Raw genomic sequence first — 16369 nt, forward strand, 5'->3', positions numbered from 1 at the left:
GGAGAGATTTATGCACAGAAGAATCTTGAAGTGGATCAACTTAAGAGTCAGTTGATTGAAACTAGACAGAGACTGCCTAAAGACCCTGCAGCGTTCCCGGGTAGGAAAAGTAGCAGTTCATCGGCTCCCCAGCCTCCCCAGGTCGATGAATCACAGCTCCTGTTTTTAAAGCAAGCAGTTTATCACTTATTGACTGACTCTCATGCTGACGAACATCTAAGAGCTATTGTAGCCATCTTGAACTTTTCTGCTCAGGAGAGGAAGTGTGTGTATGCAAAGGTGGCAGAAAAGAAAGGCAGTGGCTACAGCAAAAGACAATAAAAACAAAATGAATAGTTTTATAAAATTTCTTTTTAAAACTATGGCTAAAAAGGGGGCACCTAGGATTGAACAGGGGCCTCTCTATCTGCAGTCGAATGCCCTAGGCTATGCCAAAGGAGAACTGCAGATAGTGAACATGATTTTATGTAATAAATAATTAATTAGCCACACCTACCTGCATGCATAATTATGCATGTTTGCATGGTGGTGCCAGGCATATGGGCCCGTATGAAAAAATACCGTAATTAAATTTGGCTCAACTGACTATGGGTCTGCTCTCTAAAGGAAAGCCTCTTTCCTGGGAAGAGACGAAGAAGAATGCCTGGAAGGTACACAAAGTCGGGATACAGCAGTTTATATCTCTGTTTCACAAACTGAAGGATCGCAAAGGCGATACACTGAAATGGGGAGACGAGGTAGATCTATGTAAAACGAGAGGAAGCGCAATGTATATATTCAACTTTGTTAAAAGCAACTTTTAATCATGGAAGCTCTATATGCCTGAAATAATTATAATTAATTTTTATATATAATTTATTTCACCGTGGAGTTGCAATGGATGGTACATGCATAAGTAACTCAGTGATAATATTGCACTTCTTGTCTTAATGTAATAAATAATTAACTGTAACCATTCGTTTGTACTGCATTCTCTACCTTACGTTTAGTGTGCAGTATCAAAATCTCAGCCTGAAGGCTGAAGCCCACCATCCACTATTCAACTTTGTTGAAAGAAACTTAGTGGTTACTTTGATGTGCTGTCAACTCTGTTGCCTGAAATAGAACTGACTTCTATTTCAGGCAACAAAGTTGCCCCAAGATCAAAGTAACCACAAAGTTGCTTTCAATAAAGTTGAATAGTGGATGGTGGGCTCTAAAACATCGTTTTCCCTATTATTTTCAGGTGGAATATAGTCTGATTAGTATTGATGACGAGAAGAAAGTAGCAAAGCTCTCCCTTCTCAGCTCTCAGATACTTGAAGTCTTACAGAAACCGCAATTAGATGACCCTCTGTAAGATTTCCTCATCTAGATGCAATCATTTGTATCACATCGTTCTCTCTCCTTTCCCTCTTAGACATCATAAAGCAAAATGGACGCCTGAATATGCCAGCTATGTGGTAGAAGGTAATTCATTAACAGCAACATTGCATTTTTAAATGAATTCTACTGATTTGTTTATAATTATAAATTACTACAAATGACTTGGCCACTGAACAGTATGTATTACTCACATTTTTGGATCATGTAATGTAGGTACACCAGGAGCAAGCCCTTATGGTGGATGCTATAGTGACTTTAATGTAGTCGAGGCTAATATGAAACTAAGGTTTGAAAAAGTAGTGATTGTATACAAACGTCATGCATACCTCACCTATTCCTTTTCTCCTCATGCTCTTCATTTTTCTTTTCTCTCTCCCTCCCTTAATTCTTAGGCGTGAAATGCTATACGAAGCTCTTAAAGGTACTTCAGTTTTCCCTCTTACCCTAACTGCCTTCCCAAGGTATACCCTACTGTGTATGTGTGTGTGTGTATGTGTGTATGATAATTGATCATAGGATGGGGTGTCCAGGTTTCACTGAGCCAGAGTTTCTTCCTCAACCTGCAACCTCAAAGTCTCGCTCTCTCTTTTATCCTGACGAAGCAGTATCCAGTCATCCTAGATTCATGTAAGAAAAGTATCAAATATACATTACGTCTTTTATTGTTATCATTTTTAGTACATTGACTCGTAATGTGAGGGAGAGAAGAGGAGAGAAGCCGGCCATAAACATGCCGAGTAATTTATTTCATTTTTAGCTACTTAAAGAAATTATTGCTTTCTTTTGTGAAGTATTCAAAGACAAGGCTACACCCTCTCCATTTGTTGAGGTGGTTCCTAATGATGATGGTACTGCTAGTACTTATGGTAAACCAGATCACATATACTTGGACTGTATGGGTTTGGGAATGGGTTGTGCTTGTCTTCAGGTATAGAATGGATAGTATTGTATTATGATTTTTTTCATGTGCTTCACCTGCTATTTTTATTATTTCTTTTGTGTAGGTTACGTTTCAAGGCTGTGATCTCAATGAGACTCGTCATCTTTATGACCAGCTCTCAGTCATGTGCCCTATCATGGTATTATATATCATGTGACAATCATGTGACCTGACCAAAATTTGTATTTTTCTTATACATTGTTAGCTTGCACTCACTGCAGCTGCTCCTATACTGAGAGGGTATCTTGCTGATGTTGACTGCAGGTGGCCAATCATTTCTGGAGCTGTTGATGATAGGACTCAAGAGGAGAGAGGACTAAAGGTTATTTTTGTATTGCCTTTTAGGCTTATGCTTTAACCTTTCCTTATTCTTTGCTTTCCTTTCTTTAAAATTCTTTCTCCTTCTCTCTGTAGCCATTAAAGGATGATAAGTGGGTTATACCAAAGTCAAGGTATGATTCAATAGACATGTATCTAGCTAATCCTGAGTATAATGATAAAGAAGTACCAATCAATGAGTTAGCATATCAAACACTAACAGAAAATGGTCAGCGTTAAGAATCATTTACTTTTTGCTTTGTAACCCATTATCACTTCTTTCTTTCTCTCTCTCTTTTCTTTCCACAGGTGTTGATGAGTTAATGGCTAGGCATGTTGCTCATTTATTCATTCGTGATCCAATCTCACTCTTTGCTGAGAAGCTCGAACAAGACGTGGAGAATGAAAGTGACCATTTTGAGGTTTTTATAAGATGTCGGGGAGTGATTAGCATGTCCTATTGTCTATAGATTGTGTTAAGTGTTAAATTGAGTTTTAATCTCACATTTATTCATTAATTCTGTAGCTACTTAATTACATGTATACATGTACAATGTAGTTTCATATATACTTGTGTTGCAAAATGCACATACAGTATATTTGCTTATGTACATCTTACATGCATTTTATTTTAGAATATTCAGTCGACTAATTGGCAGAGCATGCGTTTCAAGCCTCCACCTCCAAATTCACCTATTGGATGGAGGGTTGAGTTCAGACCAATGGATGTATGCAATACTTGAGACATAGTTTCATTCTTCATTTGTGCATACACATATATGCACCCTTTTTGTCTTTTTATGCATTTTACTCTCTCTTTCTCTCTAGTTGCAGATTACTGATTTTGAAAATGCAGCTTTTGTTGTGTTCATTGTGCTGGTCACTCGTGCCATCTTGTCTTTCAAGTTAAACTTCCTCATACCGATATCAAAAGTATGTCCAGACATTAAGCAAGCCCAATCCTATTTAAATAAAATAGCACCAAAAACCTCAAAATGTACATGTACATATGTATATATAGAATGTATGAATATTCTCTTAGCTATTTGTCACAAAGCACTACTACTGGTGTTTGGCCCAATTTTGGAGCAACTTCAAAAGTTTTTAAAAAATCCAAACTTGATCGGAATCAACTCAAATTTTCTCTGCAAAATAAAAACATGTCTTTGTATCAGAAAAAAATTAAAAATAAAGAATTCTCTTCTAGTGATTTTTGGCAAAATTTGGGCAAAGTCCCTGTTCTATAGTACAGGGTCTTTGGCCTGATTTTGAAGCATCTTCTAAAACATGTGTCCTTTGTTAGATGGAGGATAACATAAATAGAGCCATTTATCGTGATGCTGCTAGACAAGGCCTCTTTTATTTCCGTAAAAATTTATTTTCTGAAGATGAAGATGATGATGAAGGAAAAGAGACTCCGCCTACTGGAGCCACTCCTACTGCTCCTCAATCTCACGAACATGAATACACACTGATGAGTATTGACACCATCATTAATGGAAAGGTAATAATGCTATTTTTACCCTATCATTCATGTAAGTTTGCATGTAATAATATAATTATAATAATCAGTAGCGATTAGTGTACCTCGTTCTGTACATGATACGTGTGTTTATTTAGGACGAGTTTCCAGGTGTTATTCCACTGGTGAGGATGTATGTTAATTCCATTGACATTGATGTAGACACCAGGTGTACTCTAATGCAGTATCTGAGATTTATATCAAAGAGAGCTTCAGGTTAGTTTATCAAATCTCTGGCACAATAATACAGCATACCATAGCTGATAAATGTGCCAAATTTGACATTTTTATTTGCCAAAAATAACCTTTTCAACCATTATACACATGTCATGTGACCACAAATTTGACTTGCCTTTCAGCAAGAATTTGCCAAAATTTTACCTCTTCAAAATTGCACCCTCAGTTAAATTTACTAAAAAACACTTACATGTAGCTGTTATTAAAATAGCTTATATCATATGATAATTGTGTTACAGTTTGCTATATAGTACATCTCTCATTCTCTCTACAGGTGAATTGCCAACAGCTGCCACCTGGATGAGACAGTTTGTACTATCTCATCGAGATTATAAGCATGATTCTGTTGTCAGCGAGATAATCAATTACGATCTCATCTCAAAGATACGTGATATCTCAGAAGGGCGGAGTCCATGCAACGAGTTGACAGGGAGACTGACGTCAAGAGCTGATTCCCTTCGTCCTTCTCTCCCTCGTCGTATATCAGTCAGGAGCGACAGTAAAGATGGAAATGACTAACAAAAGTTTATTGAAGTATTTTGATTATTATTGCTATTGTTAGTTTTATTAGCTTCACTTTTCTTTTTTATTTCTCATTTTTAATTTTTGGCATGCTTTTACTGATTCTCATCATCATTATTATTATAGTCAAAATTTCATTATATTTTAATTTTTTTCACTCCACTATTTTCTTCTAATATTTCTGCAAGTGAAGTTACCAAGTAGTCTTAAAGGTGTGAACTTGAAGTCAATGAATAATAATTAGATCTAACGCAAGTCGATGAATAAAATTAATAATTAATTTTAGCCACACCCATCTGATCACTGCAGCTCAGAAAAAGATCATGGGCCTGCTCTCTGAAGGAAAGCCTCTCTCCTGGGAAGAGACGAAGAAGAATGCCTGGAAGGTACACAAAGTCGGGATACAGCAGTTCATATCTCTGTTTCACAAACTGAAGGACCGCAAAGGCGATACACTGAAATGGGGAGACGAGGTAATACAACTAAAACACCTTTATGTTCTATTTTCCTTCTATTTCCAGGTGGAATACAATCTGATTAGTCTTGATGAAGAGAAGAAAGTAGCAAAGCTCTCTCTTCTCGGCCCTCAGATACTTGAAGTCTTACAGAAACCAGAGTCAGATGATCCTCTGTAAGATTCCCTCATGCAATAATGTACATTAAATCTCCCTCTCTCTCTCTCTCAATTTTTTTCTCTCTCTCTCAGACATCATAAAGCAAAATGGAGGCCTGAATATGCCAGCTACATGATAGAAGGTAATTGATTAAAAAATTAATCTTGAAATTGATTGCCACGTTGCAGCCTTAGAAATTCTGCTGACTTGTATAATGTTAGTAATAATGATTGTAGAAATTACTCAAATTGGCTATGACTACAATGATGCGTATATAATTACTACTCATAATTATCATTTCTGCATATTATTATAGGTACACCAGGAGCGAGCCCTTATGGTGGATGCTATAGTGATTTTAATGTAGTCGAGGCTAATATGAAACTAAGGTTTGGAAAGATGATTCTGCAACAAACCTTTATCTCATCTCTCTTCCTTTTTCTCTTCTTTCTTCCTTCCCTCCCTTTCTCTCTCTCCTCAGGCGTGAAATGTTATACGAAGCTCTTAAAGGTACTTCAGTTTTCCCTCTTGCCTTAACTGCCTTCCCAAGGTATGTGATGTACATTGTACATGCACCACTACAATGTATGTATATATAGTACATGTACATTAATAGTAAGTATTTAAATTATAATTGATCATAGGATGGGGTGTCCAGGTTTCACTGAGCCGGAGTTTCTTCCTCAGCCTGCAACCTCAAAGTCTCGCTCTCTCTTTTATCCTGACGAAGTCATATGGTCTGGACATCCTAGATTCATGTAAGAAAAGAATCAAATCTACATTAGGTCTTTTATTCTTATCATTTTAGTACATTGACTCGTAATGTGAGGGAGAGAAGAGGAGAGAAGCCAGCAATGAACATGCCCAGTAATTTATTGAATTTTTGTTTTTTTTTTAATTTTGTTGCTTTCTCTTGTAAAGTATTCAAAGATAAAGCCACACCCTCTCCATTTGTTGAGGTGGTTCCTAATGATGATGGTACTGCTAGTACTTGTGGTAAACCAGATCACATATACTTGGACTGTATGGGATTTGGAATGGGCTGCTCCTGTCTTCAGGTATGGAATGAATGACACTATTATATGTACTTGTACATCCAGTAAATTGCTTTAGCAAATAATATGTTTTTAATTTGATTTTATTTTTTTCGTGTAGGTTACGTTTCAAGGCTGTGATCTCAATGAGTCTCGTCATCTTTACGACCAGCTCTCAGTCATGTGCCCTATCATGGTATTATATATCATGTGACCTACTGGAATAATTTCTTATTTTATTCTATAGCTGGCACTCTCAGCTGCTACTCCTATACTGAGAGGGTATCTTGCTGATGTTGACTGCAGGTGGGGCGTCATTTCTGGATCTGTTGATGATAGAACCCAAGAGGAGAGAGGACTAAAAGTACATAAGTTCATATTGTGTTACGATTTTAATCTTTTGTCCTTTCTTTTTCTTCACTCTCCTTTCTTTAAATTCTTTCTCCTCTCTGTAGCCATTAAAGGATGATAAGTGGGTTATACCAAAGTCAAGGTATGATTCGATAGACATGTATTTGGCTAATCCTGAGTATAATGATAAAGAAGTACCAATCAATGAGTTAGCATATCAAACACTAACAGAAAATGGTCAGTGTTAACATTCATTTACTCTGTTCCCTATACCATATGCACCTCCATAATTCTAACTAAATATTAAATGCATGTACGTGTGTGCTAAATTATTAATCTCTCCCTTTTCTTTTCTTTCCACAGGCGTTGATGAGTTAATGGCTAGGCATGTTGCTCATTTATTCATTCGTGATCCAATCTCACTCTTTGCTGAGAAGCTCGAACAAGACGTGGAGAACGAAAGTGACCATTTTGAGGTTCCCTTGTCATTATTAATAATATAAGATGTCTGACTAATTAGCATGTTATTATGTACAGACAGTGTTAAGATGTTAAATTGAGCCTTTATTTTAAATTTTATACATTGTACATGTACATGTACCTGTACCCATTTGTCACAAAATGGGCATGTGTAATTATGTATTTTTATTTTTAGAATATTCAGTCGACTAATTGGCAGAGCATGCGTTTCAAGCCTCCGCCTCCTAATTCACCTATTGGATGGAGGGTTGAGTTCAGACCAATGGAAGTATGTAATAGTTAAATCAGTTTTACTCTTAACTTATACTACTACAGGCACACATACACATTCATATGCACACTCTCTTATTTATTTTGCTCTCCCTCTTTTTTAGTTGCAGATTACTGATTTTGAAAATGCAGCTTTTGTTGTGTTCATTGTGCTGGTTACTCGTGCCATCTTGTCTTTCAAGTTGAACTTCCTCATACCAATATCAAAAGTACGTCCAGACTCCAGACATCAAGCAAACCCAATCCTATTTGAACGTTGTAGTACCAAGTGCCTCAAAATGTACATGTACATGTGTATATAGAAAGATTGTAGATGTATATGTATAAATAAATAAAATAATTTCTTAGCCATTTTGTCGTGAAGCACTACTACTATATACATTTACATGTAGTACAGGGACTTTAACCTGATTTTTGAGCAACTTTAAAAATTTGTAAAAAATCCAAACTTGATCTGAATCAGCTCAAACTTTCTACACAACATAAGTACATGTATATGTATCAGAAAAAGTTATAAAAATTGAGATTTCTCTCTTTTTCATTTTTACCAAATTTGGCCCAGGACCATGTACTATAGTACAGGGACTTTAACCCGATTTTGGAGCAACTTTAAAAATTAATAAAAAATCCAAACTTGATCGGAATCAATTCAAACTTTCTACACAACATAAGTACATGTATATGTATCAGATACAATTATAAAAATGGAGAATTCTCTCCTTGCCATTTTTGACGAAATTTGGCCAAAGTCCCTGTACTATAGTACAGGGACTTTGGCCTGATTTTGGAGCAACTTTAAAAATTCGTAAAAAATCTAAACTTGATCAGAATCAGTTCAAGCTTTCTACACAACATAAGAACATGTATATGCATCGGAAAAAATTATAAAAATGAAGAATTCTCTCCTAGTGATTTTTGGTAAAATTTGGCCAAAGTCCCTGTACTATAGTACAGGAACTTTGGCCTGATTTTGAAGCAACTTCTAACACATACGTCCTTTGTTAGATGGAGGATAACATGAAGAGAGCCATTAATCGTGATGCTGCTAGACAGGGTCTCTTCTATTTCCGTAAAAGTTTATTACCCGAAGATGACGAGGATGATGAAGGAAAAGAGACTCCGCCTACTGGAGCCACTCCTACTGCCCCTCAATCTCACAAACATGAATACACACTGATGAGTATTGACACCATCATTAATGGAAAGGTAATTATTATTTTCTATCTATCATTCATCTACATGTAATATTGCATATAAAAATTGATTGTAATAATCAGTGAAGACTAGTGTACCTCGTTCTGTACATGATACATGTGTTTATTTAGGACGAGTTTCCAGGTGTTATTCCACTGGTGAGGATGTATGTTAATTCCATTGACATTGATGTAGACACCAGGTGTACTGTAATGCAGTATCTGAGATTTATATCAAAGAGAGCATCAGGTTAGTTAATTCATTGATGCATGCTCAAGTCTCTTCAGCAATAACACTCTTTTATAAATAAAAATGTACATGTATGCCACACACTTTTCATTTCTCCTCTCTGTCTCTCTCATTCTCTCTCTGCAGGTGAATTGCCAACAGCTGCCACCTGGATGAGACAGTTTGTATTATCTCATCCAGACTATAAGCACGATTCTGTTGTCAGCGAGATAATCAATTACGATCTCATCTCAAAGATACGTGATATCTCAGAAGGGCGGAGTCCATGCAATGAGTTGACCGGGAGACTGACGTCAAGAGCTGATTCCCTTCGTCCTTCTCTCCCTCGTCGTATATCAGTCAGGAGCGACAGTAAAGATGGAAATGACTAACAAAAACTTTTGAAGTATTTTGATTATTATTGTTGATTTTGTTATACTGTGTACTGTAAAACTGTTTATTATTGTGTATTGTAGTTTTGTTCTCAGTCATACTATTATACACTTTCCATTTCATTCTGAGTGTTCTTTTCTCCCCCTTTCTTTTTTAAAATTTTTGATATGTTTTTGATGTTATTAGTATTTTATTATTATTGTACATGTGTACATGTATTAATTGTCATTTTTAAATGTTTCTGTATATTGTTAGCCCACGATCATCTTCTAATATTTCCTCACAGCGATTTCTCTGCAAGTAAATTAATAGTAATTTTATAAGTAAAAGTTATTCTAGTGTATGTTTACATTGGTGTATTTGACTGACTTGTGTTTTGTTAAGGTAGTCAGGTACTTCAACATAAAGTGGAGTGGGAGGTATAAAAGTTTGCAGTCGAACTGCCTCTTGTGCAGTCTGCTGTGATGCTATAAGATGCTGTAATTCTTGTGACTATAGAAGAACCATCATCATTAGCAGCTTACATGTATATGTACTGTATACATGTAAAGTATATAGCTTACCCTTTCCATGTCATATGTGAGTTGTGTGTTTCTGACTCTGTATCTTGCCTCTGCTGCTCTGTTTTATGAAGACTGTAAATTATACACTCACTTATTTTCTCTCTCACTTGAGTTGTCCAATAAGTTCGCTGTTTTCTTCGTGTTCTATTAAACTCTTCAGCAATGGAGCAGGATCATCACTGTATAAATAATAGATTTAGTGATGCATAAGAAGTGACTTGTGTTATAATATTTATCTTTGACGTACACTTTTGCTAGCAGTTTTCGAGCTCTAACCCTCTTCAAGGACTCCATTTGTTTTTCAAGGATCTCCTTACTTGTTGGTTCATACTATGCATGGGGATATAATGAAAAACTTAAAAAGAATAAAGTGCATGTACATGTACACGTATAATGTACGCAAATGCATGCATGCAAGCCATAAGTATCACCATACCATCATGTATCTGCTTTTTTGCATTGGTGTTAGCTTGCTGAGCTCTGCTGGTGTCATCTGCTTCCAATTCTTGAGCTCTACCTTTTCCCTCCTCTTCCTTCCCCTTGTCTCTCCATTGGAGCATGACTCCATCTCTTTTTGCTGTCTCACCATTTCGTGTAGCTTCCGTGAAAAGCCTCTACAGCCAGAAAAATAATAGTTAAGCAGGAGAACTGCAACCATGAGTGTAGACTGCAGCAGGACTGTCAATATGAAATTGTGAATCATGGCATTTTGCCAAATACCTTTGTCCAACATCAGCAAGGCTTATGAGTGTAGAGCTGTCTATTGGAGGCAAGCCCGTTGAGGTGTGGAGGTTTAGTTTCTCCGAAGGCTTTTGTCGACGAATAGCAACATCAGAACCATCTGTCTCCATTATATTACTGGGCTGTCCGGGTGTGGGCCAGTTGCCATGGGAACAAAGTGAATCTCATGAATAAGTAATGAATTCCACGGAAATATACTAGAAGTGTAAGATAAACGGACTTTGGGTTAACTTACTGAGTAGAAAGATGGCCACTGCAAGGAGTGCAGTCCCTGAGCTAAGAGTGGAGAGGGAGAGGAGTAGACTGGACTTGGAGCAACTCACAAACTTCCTAGATGGAGGAGAGATGTTTACTGAGCGTAGAAGGGAGCTGGGTAATCTTTAAATATTCTCACCTTCCTCCTCTATATCTGCCCAAATCTCTTTAGTTAAGCTGGTAGTGGAGGACCCAGTGTATAAAAGAGACGACAAGTACTTTTTGTCTCGCGAGGAGGCCTTTGAGTCTTCAATGAGAAAGAGCATTCATTATATCGAGGCTCTTAAATCAGGAAAAATCAAGGGAAGACCTGATGCTTACTTTTATAGAACGTATGTCATCATGCACTGCATAAATTATTCAAGTACTTTAAAGATGCATGTACAAGTGTTTTTATTTATTGTCTAGTGTTTTAGACTTTTAGTAGTCATTGCATTATGCAAATATTGTTGTTTCTACATGACTACATTAATTATTTTTGTTTTTTATTTATTTTATATTTAGAGCTATAAATGATGATCTTCCAACAGTCCTGCATGACTCCATGTTCCTGCCTACAATAGAAGTAGGAATGGAGAGAGAGCAGTAGAGCAACATTCATAAATGTTATTATATTTATACTTGCAGGGTCAATGCACTGAAGAACAGAAAGAGAAATGGTTAAAATTAGCTTCTAATTACAGCATTATCGGAGCCTATGCACAAACTGAGCTAGGACATGGTAAAACTAACGTGTTACTCATAATTTTAATTCATTCATTCCAGGAACCTTTATAAGGGGTCTTGAAACTACAGCAACTTATGACCCCTTGACTGAGGAATTTGTCCTCAATTCTCCAACACTTACTTCAATGAAATGGTGGCCTGGAACACGTAAGAATTAACAAAATTATAACTGTACTTATGTACAAGATGCATCATACATTTATAATACATTCATACAGTTGGTCATACTGCCACACATGCTGTGGTTGTTGCAAGACTAATAACCAAAGGAAAAGATGAAGGAATTCATTTGTTCATTGTGCAGCTACGTAGCCTTGAGGACCATAGACCACTACCAGGTAACAGTAGCTATTAATAAATAGCAGTTATTAATTGGTTATTAAAGGAATAAAGATCGGAGACATTGGACCAAAGTTTGGGTACTTTGGTATGGATAACGGTTTTCTCCACATGACAAATGTGAGGATACCAAGAGATCAGATGCTAATGAAATATGCTCAGGTAATACACGAAGGACTCAATCATAATAATTATCCATTTTAGGTATCACGAGATGGTACTTACTCAAAGCCTCCAACTGATAAGATCACGTATGGTACTATGGTTTTTGTAAGAGCAGGTATTGTCGTCCAGTCGGCTAGCATCCTGGCCAGGGCTGTTACTATAGCAATCAGATACAGTGTAGTCAGAAGACAGACACAGAACAGACCTGGGTAAGATAATGAAGTATGCAATGGAGCCTTTATATAATGGACACTTCTTGTCTGTTATACAGAAGTGTCCATTAAATTGAGAGACACCTGCTCTATTGTATGTATGTATGAGTATTATGTGTTATGTTATATACTTTTAGTGAGCCAGAGACACAAGTACTGGATTATCAAACTCAGCAGTTCAAGCTCTTCCCTCTATTGGCCTCTGCTTATGCTATGAAATTTGCTAGTCAGTACATGCTCAAACTTTATGTTGGAATCACCGGAGAAATTGCCGAAGGGAATCTTGAATCTCTACCAGAAGTAAATCAGCTAATACCCTTTTTATTATATTTAAGCCTCTCTTTATAGCTTCATGCTACCAGTGCTGGTTTAAAAGCTCTTTGTTCTGAAATATCTTCTAATGGTGTTGAGGTATTCTTTATAAATACATGTATGTGTATGTTTCTTATCTTTCTTTCTTGTAGCTCTGTAGGCTGTGTTGTGGTGGTCATGGATATTCAGCCGCTAGTGGTCTACCTCAGCTTTATGTTGATTATTCTCCAGCACAGACATATGAAGGAGAGAACACAGTCATGTTACTCCAAACAGCAAGGTTACCTAATTGAAGTACCTCTCTCATGTCTTGTTCTTTTTTCTGTGCAGGTATCTTTTGAAAATATCCAGACAGAAAGTTCCTCAGGCTCAGTTGCCAAACAATGTGGCATATCTTGGAGTCGATTATCCAAAGTATAAGGAGAGCCCAGTTTTGACTCCAAAACAATTTAATGATCCACACATTTTACTGGAAGCATATCGCCAGAGAGTGATTAGGTAAGAGACAGTGAACAAAAGAACGATGAGGGCTATAATAATTGTGAAGCTTTTTATCATCAATATTTTGTTTTTATTCATTCATTATTTTTAAAGGTTAGTTGCTGTAGCATTAAGGAGGTACATGAATGGCATTGACTCTGGATTGGATGCTGTTGCTGCCTGGAATAACTCTTCAGTGGATTGGACAGTAGCAGCAAGAGTAAGATATGCATCATGTGAGAGTCACATGATAGTATTGGGACTTTTTATTTACAGGCTCACTGTCATTATCTTGTTTTGAAAGCATTCCAGTCCAGCATAGATACAGCTGAAATGTGTGAAGCTAATTTAAGTATAATGAGAGTTTTGTGCTGCTTGTTTGGACTGTTTGGTATAATGCAGTACAGTGGAGAATTCTGCCTGGTGAGAAAATAGTAATAATTTTTAATTATTAATATTTATGATTTTGGGCAGCTTAAAAAATTCATAAAAAATTAATTTTGATTGAAATCAGCTCAAACTTGCTACACAACATGAAAACATGTATGTGTATCAAATAAAAATATAAAAATAAAAAAATTCTTTTTTTAGTCATTTTTGGCGAAATTTGACTTTGGCCAAATTTTTGAGTAACTTTAAAAATTTGTAAAAAATCCAATTTTGATCGGAATCAGCTCAAACTTGCTACACAATATAAAAACATGTATATGTATCAGGTAAAAATATAAAAATGGAAAATTCTCTCCTAGTCATTTTTGGCAAAATTTAGCTAAAATCCCTGTACTATGCTACAGGGACTTTGGCCAAATTTTTGAGTAATTTTAAAAATTTGTAAAAAAAATTAATTTTGATCGAAATCAGGTCAAACTTGCTACACAACATAAGAACATTTGTGTGTATCAGTTAAAAATATAAAAATAGAAAATTCTCTCCTAGTCATTATTGGCAAAATTTGGCCAAAGACTCTATACTATAGTACAGGAACTTTGGTCGGATTTTGGAGTTCAAATTTTGGTTGGAAGCAATTCAAAATTTATGAACATGTATATGCATTAGAAAAAATTATAAAAAGAGAAAATTCTTTTTCAACCCTGATTGTGTGTATTATTATTACTATGTAGGATGGGTATATGAATAGTGATCAGATTGAAATGGCCAAGAACCAGCTTTATTCCCTGCTAAAGGAAGTGAGGTAAACTCTTATATCTGTCTGACCACACATCCTTTGGGTTTGCACTTTGACATTGCCAATATTGAAATTCTGTTTTTAATCATTTTAAGCATTCAAAGTAAGAGTTAATCTTTTCCTTCAGATATGAAGCAGTTCCATTGGTTGATGCATTTGATATTCATGATGACATATTAAACTCGTGTCTTGGTCGTTATGATGGTGATGTGTACAGACACTTGTATCAGTGGGCACTAAGAGCCCCTAGGAACAAGAAAGAGGTAATGACATGTATTACTGACATTAACACAACAGGCATAATGTTTAAAAAATTTGTAAATTTGTGATTGATATTAGTTTAAACTTTTTAAGAGCATGTGGTCGTTGTTGCATGATAACTGTTGACTGATTTGCTTATTATTATTATTTTTAGGTTCATGATACTTATGAGAAATATTTGAGGCCACTTTTAAAGAAAACCAAGTCCAAGCTATGATAGTATTAACTTTGATAATAATGACACTACTCTTGCTAATATTTAATAGATATTAATAATGATGATAATGTTAATCATTTTTATACAATTTTAATTTTAGGTATAACAATTTTGTTTTTTTTTGTAATAAATAAGAGTATAATCACTGGTTGGTGTCTCCCACTCCAAAACGAACAAAGCTCCCAACAGAGAGTCCATGAGACCTCAGCCACTCCCCCACTGGCACACTACCGTCAAACAAAAACCTTTGAGTGAGTAGATCCTCCTCTCCTCCCCCTCCAATGAGACGTGGGTTGCACCCGACAATATGCTGAGCTAGCTGATCACCAAGAGAAGCTGATGACAAAGGAGCCACATTATCTTTATCAGCCTTTAAAGTAAAACTAGCATTAACTCCATTTTCATTATCATCTAAGTCAGTGTTCGATCCATTACTAGTACTCTCTTCAGTATTCCATGTCACTGGTTGTGGTTTATTAATGAGGTGTACAATACAACCATATCTACCCATACCAACACCAGATACATATAGTCCATTGTACACGTACGATGATATGAAACCTTCCTCCTTTCTCCCTCCGTCTAGTCTCATGTGGTAGCCACGTGTCAGGTTTATCTTCTCGCCGAGTAGTCCTATTTTTTCGGCCGTCATGTCACCAAGTAAATTCCCTCCAGGGCCTCTGAACGAGGCTAGATCCTCTGGTTTGAGGTGTTGCTGAGGGTCTGATGGTGGGTTGCACATTAAATGATCGGCTGTAGCTCTGGCAGCCTCTGACACGTATTGAAGGAAATTTTGATTTCTAGCCACAAAATCAGTTTCACAGTTCACCTAATAAAAATAATAATAATTAGCTCATCATTACTACATCATAATATTAAGGTAATTAATTAATAAGTTAATTAATAGTACCGTATAAGGGGTATATTTCCCGGGGAAAATATTTCATGAAAATCCCCTTTAAACCTATTCACAAGGAAAAAATTTTGCATTTTTCTTCTACTGACCATTATTAGTATGGTAAAAATAATTTTCACAGATAAAAATTTTCACGAATTTTTTAAAACTGTGAAATTAGCGAAATTAAATCCCAGTGAAATATACCCTCTATATGGTATCATCGCCATTCTCCTCACTTCTAGCATTGTTGCTGCATTACCATCCACACAAGCAGCTATAACTCCTTGAGTGGTAGCACGTGGTAGGTCAGCCTTTATCCATCCTTCTTTCCTTGCTTGTTCTTTGAGCCATTCTTCAGCCAGAGAGAGGTCATTGTTGTGAAGAGACAAAGCCTCCTTGCATTTTGAGAGCTGATAGCCTGTCTTCTTACGGAGGACAGCCAGAGGACTAGAGGAAACTGAAGAATAAAACCTAGAAAATCTCAACCACATTGTAGAGTAGACGACTAGACGTGACCACACCTAGACCATCCTAGACCCATTCCAT

The 16369-nt window shown here is 36.3% G+C and overlaps 5 protein-coding genes across 5 annotated transcripts; 3 read left to right on the forward strand and 2 right to left on the reverse strand.

Moving 5' to 3' along the window:
• Positions 1 to 500: 500 nt before the first annotated feature.
• LOC100641555 (glutamate--cysteine ligase catalytic subunit-like) lies at positions 501 to 4953 on the forward strand. Its single transcript, XM_003387412.3, has 17 exons — positions 501 to 737; positions 1226 to 1335; positions 1400 to 1449; positions 1579 to 1651; positions 1758 to 1826; positions 1882 to 1992; positions 2044 to 2102; positions 2157 to 2293; positions 2370 to 2444; positions 2511 to 2627; positions 2720 to 2852; positions 2933 to 3045; positions 3259 to 3351; positions 3452 to 3556; positions 3927 to 4127; positions 4244 to 4361; positions 4657 to 4953. Exons 1-17 carry the CDS (start codon positions 588 to 590, stop codon positions 4899 to 4901), a joined length of 1959 nt encoding a protein of 652 aa, XP_003387460.1. The 5' UTR covers positions 501 to 587; the 3' UTR covers positions 4902 to 4953.
• A 218-nt stretch (positions 4954 to 5171) lies between these two features.
• LOC100639866 (glutamate--cysteine ligase catalytic subunit-like) lies at positions 5172 to 9733 on the forward strand. Its single transcript, XM_003387398.3, has 17 exons — positions 5172 to 5377; positions 5426 to 5535; positions 5611 to 5660; positions 5835 to 5907; positions 6000 to 6068; positions 6163 to 6276; positions 6327 to 6385; positions 6440 to 6576; positions 6674 to 6748; positions 6800 to 6916; positions 7008 to 7140; positions 7267 to 7379; positions 7559 to 7651; positions 7758 to 7862; positions 8659 to 8859; positions 8979 to 9096; positions 9223 to 9733. Exons 1-17 carry the CDS (start codon positions 5228 to 5230, stop codon positions 9465 to 9467), a joined length of 1962 nt encoding a protein of 653 aa, XP_003387446.1. The 5' UTR covers positions 5172 to 5227; the 3' UTR covers positions 9468 to 9733.
• Positions 9630 to 10933, reverse strand: LOC105313173 (protein LKAAEAR1-like). The gene is made up of 7 exons (XM_011406369.2): positions 10752 to 10933; positions 10468 to 10645; positions 10279 to 10361; positions 10139 to 10210; positions 10032 to 10089; positions 9838 to 9960; positions 9630 to 9762 (listed from the first exon to the last, which is right to left on the reverse strand). The coding sequence occupies exons 1-7, from the start codon at positions 10880 to 10882 to the stop codon at positions 9700 to 9702; spliced, it is 708 nt and encodes a 235-aa protein (XP_011404671.2). The 5' UTR covers positions 10883 to 10933; the 3' UTR covers positions 9630 to 9699.
• A 16-nt stretch (positions 10934 to 10949) lies between these two features.
• On the forward strand, positions 10950 to 15048 carry LOC100641682 (peroxisomal acyl-coenzyme A oxidase 1). Its single transcript, XM_003387413.3, has 17 exons — positions 10950 to 11145; positions 11200 to 11359; positions 11532 to 11592; positions 11655 to 11748; positions 11793 to 11900; positions 11972 to 12091; positions 12139 to 12254; positions 12297 to 12466; positions 12607 to 12769; positions 12818 to 12880; positions 12934 to 13061; positions 13112 to 13279; positions 13376 to 13481; positions 13538 to 13684; positions 14383 to 14453; positions 14575 to 14710; positions 14863 to 15048. The coding sequence occupies exons 1-17, from the start codon at positions 11019 to 11021 to the stop codon at positions 14923 to 14925; spliced, it is 2001 nt and encodes a 666-aa protein (XP_003387461.1). The 5' UTR covers positions 10950 to 11018; the 3' UTR covers positions 14926 to 15048.
• Positions 14992 to 16339, reverse strand: LOC105313176 (elongation factor Ts, mitochondrial-like). Its single transcript, XM_019997931.1, has 2 exons — positions 16060 to 16339; positions 14992 to 15754 (listed from the first exon to the last, which is right to left on the reverse strand). The coding sequence occupies exons 1-2, from the start codon at positions 16312 to 16314 to the stop codon at positions 15068 to 15070; spliced, it is 942 nt and encodes a 313-aa protein (XP_019853490.1). The 5' UTR covers positions 16315 to 16339; the 3' UTR covers positions 14992 to 15067.
• Positions 16340 to 16369: the final 30 nt, after the last annotated feature.

This window comes from Amphimedon queenslandica, unplaced genomic scaffold, assembly GCF_000090795.2.
Source record: "Amphimedon queenslandica unplaced genomic scaffold, v1.1 AMPQUscaffold_13347, whole genome shotgun sequence".
Taxonomy (NCBI): Eukaryota; Metazoa; Porifera; class Demospongiae; order Haplosclerida; family Niphatidae; genus Amphimedon; species Amphimedon queenslandica.

Bases quoted from the DNA above. Each gene is read 5' to 3' on its own strand.
- LOC100639866 (XM_003387398.3), top strand. From the start codon at position 5,228: ATGGGCCTGCTCTCTGAAGGAAAGCCTCTCTCCTGGGAAGAGACGAAG. The intron at 6,069-6,162 runs GTATGTGATGTA...AATTGATCATAG, and splicing joins GCCTTAACTGCCTTCCCAAG to GATGGGGTGTCCAGGTTTCA. The intron at 7,141-7,266 runs GTCAGTGTTAAC...TTCTTTCCACAG, and splicing joins TCAAACACTAACAGAAAATG to GCGTTGATGAGTTAATGGCT.
- LOC105313173 (XM_011406369.2), bottom strand. From the start codon at position 10,882: ATGGAGACAGATGGTTCTGATGTTGCTATTCGTCGACAAAAGCCTTCG. The intron at 10,362-10,467 runs GTATGGTGATAC...CCCCATGCATAG, and splicing joins AAAAAAGCAGATACATGATG to TATGAACCAACAAGTAAGGA. The intron at 10,211-10,278 runs GTACGTCAAAGA...TTATTTATACAG, and splicing joins CGAAAACTGCTAGCAAAAGT to TGATGATCCTGCTCCATTGC.
- LOC100641555 (XM_003387412.3), top strand. From the start codon at position 588: ATGGGTCTGCTCTCTAAAGGAAAGCCTCTTTCCTGGGAAGAGACGAAG. The intron at 738-1,225 runs GTAGATCTATGT...TATTATTTTCAG, and splicing joins CACTGAAATGGGGAGACGAG to GTGGAATATAGTCTGATTAG. The intron at 2,853-2,932 runs GTCAGCGTTAAG...TTCTTTCCACAG, and splicing joins TCAAACACTAACAGAAAATG to GTGTTGATGAGTTAATGGCT.
- LOC100641682 (XM_003387413.3), top strand. From the start codon at position 11,019: ATGGCCACTGCAAGGAGTGCAGTCCCTGAGCTAAGAGTGGAGAGGGAG. The intron at 11,901-11,971 runs GTAAGAATTAAC...ACATTCATACAG, and splicing joins GAAATGGTGGCCTGGAACAC to TTGGTCATACTGCCACACAT. The intron at 13,280-13,375 runs GTAAGAGACAGT...TTATTTTTAAAG, and splicing joins TATCGCCAGAGAGTGATTAG to GTTAGTTGCTGTAGCATTAA.
- LOC105313176 (XM_019997931.1), bottom strand. From the start codon at position 16,314: ATGTGGTTGAGATTTTCTAGGTTTTATTCTTCAGTTTCCTCTAGTCCT. The intron at 15,755-16,059 runs GTGAGGAGAATG...TATTTTTATTAG, and splicing joins ATGCAGCAACAATGCTAGAA to GTGAACTGTGAAACTGATTT.